This window comes from Penaeus japonicus, unplaced genomic scaffold (assembly GCF_977035675.1).
Source record: "Penaeus japonicus unplaced genomic scaffold, GWHDUDI00000001_assembly GWHDUDI00000017, whole genome shotgun sequence".
Classification (NCBI taxonomy): domain Eukaryota; kingdom Metazoa; phylum Arthropoda; class Malacostraca; order Decapoda; family Penaeidae; genus Penaeus; species Penaeus japonicus.
The window spans coordinates 13638243-13643242 of record NW_028234419.1 but is presented as its reverse complement, the minus strand read 5'-3'; the positions used below and the strand labels follow the sequence as shown (position 1 = coordinate 13643242).

Here is a 5000-nt window from a genome sequence, read left to right as displayed (position 1 = left end):
ATAGATGAATTAAATATCCTGAAACAGTTTTTTCTGATAGATGGCTCTTTTCAAATAAGTCTACATCAGGTAAAACAAAAAGAGATCAGTCATTGTTTACCAATACAGGATGAAGGTCGAAAAACCTGATCTACTCCATGCCCTTCCCTACTATTTAGGCCTAAATTGTGGTGTATAAGGAAGGAATCGCAGGTAATTTCCACTATATGTGAGTAGTAGAACATGTGAGGAATCCATATATACTACTTTCGTAGTATTTAGTAATGCAGCATTATTTAGAGAACTTTACCAATTAACCAAGACATACTGTATGCTAAGTGCAATTTTAATAAGCAATTATAGCCTTACTTGCAGTTTACGCATTTGATATATATACATTTATTTATTTATTTGTAAATATATACATATATGTTTTTTTTTATAAACTCTACATTGTTTTATCTTTAGATAAAAATATAAATAACTTTACAATGCAAGAGATGTAATTATCATGTTTTGATTATCTCATCATCAGAATTGCATGCAATTACATGTAATTCTGACAACATGATAATCAAAATGCTTAAGTTACATCTCTTGCTTTGTGAACTTATTCAGTCTCATTTATACCTTTATCTATGGGACGACAGGAAGGATAATTGTTACTTTAGGATGAAAAGAAAAATTTATGGAAACAGGAAGGGATAATACAGTATTTTTCTGAAGAAGCGTAGTCATTATTAATGTGACTTTATTTACCTATCAATCATTAGGTAAAACTACTAGTAATCACCTCATACTCATACTCATTAGTTAAGGGTCCAGTATTCACTGTACCACCAAGCAACAAGTTGTAAATATTATTATAGAGGAAGGTTTGATATTAGTTTATAATAGAAGGCCCATATGAGCTTAGTCTTTAAAAAAAATTGTTAGAGGTTATAGTAATAAACTAATATTAGGATTAACTTGCAATGATGTTAAAAGCATATTTATATAAACCTTCTTGCTGGTCAGTAAGACACATGCTGCTATTGTTTTACCATTTACTCAGTGCTAATGGCACCTAGTGTTTCAAATACAGTGATACAGGTAGCATGGTTGTCATTGTAAATAACACAAACAATGGACCAATTTCTTATGTGGTCTATATTTGCTGGGGGAAAGGTGATATACTGAAATATTCCCAACTTTGTCAATGACAGCTATAAGCCAAGCATATTATTTAACATCTTAATACATAATTCGCCCATAAGTTTGACATCTTGTTGCTTTATAAGCATTTTACTGCATTACAATGTTATAGTATTATGAATAACACAAACTGCATACTTTGTGTTCAGTGAACCACAGCTCCCCACAAACCACTCCACCCTTTAGCTGGAAGCCTTGTGCCATCAGCATTCTGCCTCTCATTAGTGATACATGCATATTGGAAAGAAGTTAATTCATGAATATTCATTCTCTAATAAAAGTACCCTTTTTTAGTATGGCAATTATAGTGTGTGTATATACAAATATGTATAGATATTTAAAATGGTTTTCTTTTTTTCTTTTTGTTTTTTATTCTTTCTTTCCTTTTCTTCAGAAATGTAGTGTGGTCCCTCTCTATGATGTGTTTCTATAATTTCTTATTAATTTACATCTTGATTGATTTATTAATATTCATACTCCTTAACCAATGGAGAATCAGATTATGCAGTCCAAGTTATATATTGATAACAATTATCTTTATAGCTCATGATATCATATCAGTGAGATATATTGTTCAAACATATTTCTCTTGGATATGCAAATTTTTCTTGAACAATTTCATACAAGTTTGGAATTATGTGCAATTACATCTTATATGCTGCAATATTCAAATAATTAGTAGTAATTCAGTGGTGGCCTGATTGCCCAAGTCTTCAGTAAGTGCTGTGGTTCAGCCACATTTTAGCTTTAGTAGAGGAACAACAAACATCCAAGATAACTGTGCAACAAGATAAAGTCAATGCCATCCACTGATAGTCAGCAAAATGTTTGGTACTGTTTTATGACTTATGTAAATCATACTAGTATGCTAGGGTTCTACTGTTTCCATTTTTTGAAGAATATTTGTTTTTAAGAAAAGTATTATTTTTTAAAGGTTTTATTACATATTTTCCACATTAGCAACCACATTATTAAAGACAAAAGTTTTCCCTGCTTCAGTGTTACCCTGGACCTTTTTAGATTTCTAGAACCCCTTGCAGAGTCAGGTAACCACATATCAGTATTGGAAATGTGGTAATAAGTGTAGATGTGGCAAATCTAGCCCTAACAGTTTATTTGGCTACAGTATTGTAGAAAGGGGTTAACTTTATTTTAAAAAATGAAGTATTCATTTCAAACCAAGATATGAAGTACCTCAAAATACTACACAATTTGTTCCATTTATGAGTACATCATTTAAGCTGATAGAAAATCAGGAGGGAAAATTTGCATCAAATAGTCTTATAAAAGTTATACATCTTTTCCCCAGTGACAACCATTCTGAAAATTATGTATTCATAGAAAGGTTTGCTGACAAATATGAGATTACCCTGATGTTGAAAGAAAAGCAAATTTACAGATAATTAGATAAAGTGCTAATGATATATCTGTTATATTATTTTGATTGAGTATTAAAAAGTATATTGATCATTTCATAGATTGTGCCTACACCATTGTGTTCACATTTTGCTAGATGCTAAAGTAAATTATATAGTATAAAATCATCCATAGATAACAATTAAACTTCAAACATTTGCACTGAACCACTCACTGCTGGACAACACCATCCAGACTTTATGTTTAGTGGGGGAATGTGTGTCAGGCTGGTGAAAGTGTCAGTGTAAATAGATATAGATCTTACTCATTTTAAAGGAAATTATTGGAACATTATATAGATAATTGATACATCATCAGCTATCCTCTTTGATTAATCCATATAACTTGAAAGATTTGATTTTTTCTATTGTTTCTTTCTTTCTTTTTACTTCTTTTTTTTTTCTTTTCTTTTCTTCTTTTCTTTTCCTTTTTTTTCTTTTTTTCTTTTTTCCCTTCTTTTTCTTCCTTTTTTTCCCTTTTTCTTCTTTTCCCCATTTTCTGTGAACCATTATTTTCCTGTCACAAGTCATGCAGTAAACACTCTATCAATATCAGAGATGATATTGTTATTAGTGAATGTTGAGCAACATAATGAATGCATTCCATGCATACCTTTATTATCACTATAAATTACATGGTTGTTTTATGAGAAGTAAAACATGAGAAGTGAGTGTCAATAGCAAATTTAGAAATAGGATTGGCTTAGATTTGGGATATTAACCCATCCCCGACGGGGGAATTCTAGCCTTGAATGTCCAAATGCCGGGGCGTTCGAATTATTAGGCCTAAATCAATTGAATGGCTGGCACAATACTGTGCCGCCCGGCACTGGCACCACCCGTCCAGAGAGGGTTAACCCATTGCAGACGGGGATAAATATGCTTGCCCAGCCTCCGGATAAGTTTTATTTTAAAGAGAGACTGCTTGAAGCATTAATTTGAACATCCACTCTCTTTCAGTCATTCATTGAAACTAGAGCGTTTTTTGTGTTTTGTTTTTTTGTGTGTTTTATTGAGTTTAGAGACTTATATATGCCATATGACAGGCTCTACCAGTGCTGCAGTAGACTAAAATTGTAGTATATTATCCATATTAGCTCATTATTTTCTTTATACTCTGAAGTATTGCTGTTTTATGAGAGAACAAAAGGCAACTATATTTTTTTTCGTATTTTTGTGCTGTCATGAACGAATACGAAACATATAACCCCCTACAATAAAGATAAATAGAAGAGGTAAGGAAAAAGGCATCCATATTGGCACAGGAGTACATTTTAGACACTGGGTATGGATTGACTGCACATCCTTCATCGGCGGTCCATCGCTTGCTAGCGTGGGGGTGCCATTCAAGGAAAAAGTGGTGCCATCTAGGTTTTGGACGTTAAGCTAGCATGGTATTACGGTAATTATAGTAATTATGACTGCAGTAGCCATCATCACTCATTCCTTTTTCATAGCACAATAAAATAGCATAGTATTCCAAAATCCCCGAAAGCCATGTACGTCATGACGCCCGTCGTCAGGCCAAAGCTCCTACGTCATGTATGTCATGACACCCGTACGCAGTGGGTTAAATTTAAGAATTTTATAATTCTCCAGATTATTGAATTGCATTCATATGTTCATCTCAGACTTAACAGGGTATCATAAAAAAAATAAAATCCCTTTCTCTCTTCCTGTCGCTTTCTTTCATATTCTCTTCATATGTTATGGTGTGATTAGAAGTACAATGACACATTACTTTTTTGTTCGCAGGTGCTGTTTAATTCAAGATGAAGGCAATCATAGATACTATAGAATGCCAACGGGATTCTCCACGATTCAGGTAAATTTAGGATGCAAATGTTTGCACACACAGATATCTAGCATCATTTATTAGGTGACATCCCAGAGTAGAGTGACAGATAGATTTTTAGTAATTCAGTTACATTTTTAGTGCATTTTGTGAGTTTGATAAATCCAGATAGAGGTACAAAACAGGTGTGGTGCAGGGTTCATAGGATGGACTTATCAAAGTGCCTGCTACTAAGGAATCATAGGGAACAGAACTTTGCTTAAAGAGTCCGATATGAAAGGGCCAAAAGAGGGAAAATGTTTATATGTAAAAGTTGTCATATTTACAGGCAAGTTCTGGATGAGAATGAGAAAGACCTGGACAGCCTTGAAGTGAAGCTGGAGAAGGTAGGTTAAATCTACTAATTTCTTGTTTATGATTATATGTTATAATTATATGTAGTTCATCTATATGCTTAATTTTATTTGACTGTATACACAAATCATAGATGATGATGTAACTAGATAAAAAAAAGGGATATTCATTTAACCATTTACATAGTAGGTATGTAGTTTACATAGTTATGAGCAAGACTTCATGTAGGGAACTGTTAACTCCTAATCATGACTGACAGGTGG

At 32.9% G+C, this 5000-nt stretch overlaps 1 protein-coding gene across 5 annotated transcripts in view; it reads left to right on the top strand.

Annotated features, from left to right (window-relative positions):
- CenB1A (Centaurin beta 1A) overlaps positions 1-5000 on the top strand; it is a 35043-nt gene that overhangs the window by 1595 nt on the left and 28448 nt on the right. For all 5 annotated transcript variants that reach the window (XM_043026160.2, XM_043026158.2, XM_043026159.2 and 2 more), the window contains exons 2-4: positions 4344-4413; positions 4712-4769; positions 4997-5000. The exon at positions 4997-5000 is cut by the window's right edge and continues 55 nt beyond it. In XM_043026160.2, coding sequence (XP_042882094.2) covers positions 4361-4413; positions 4712-4769; positions 4997-5000 — 115 coding nt within the window. In that variant the 5' untranslated portion in view covers positions 4344-4360. The remainder of the gene's footprint in view (positions 1-4343; positions 4414-4711; positions 4770-4996) is intronic.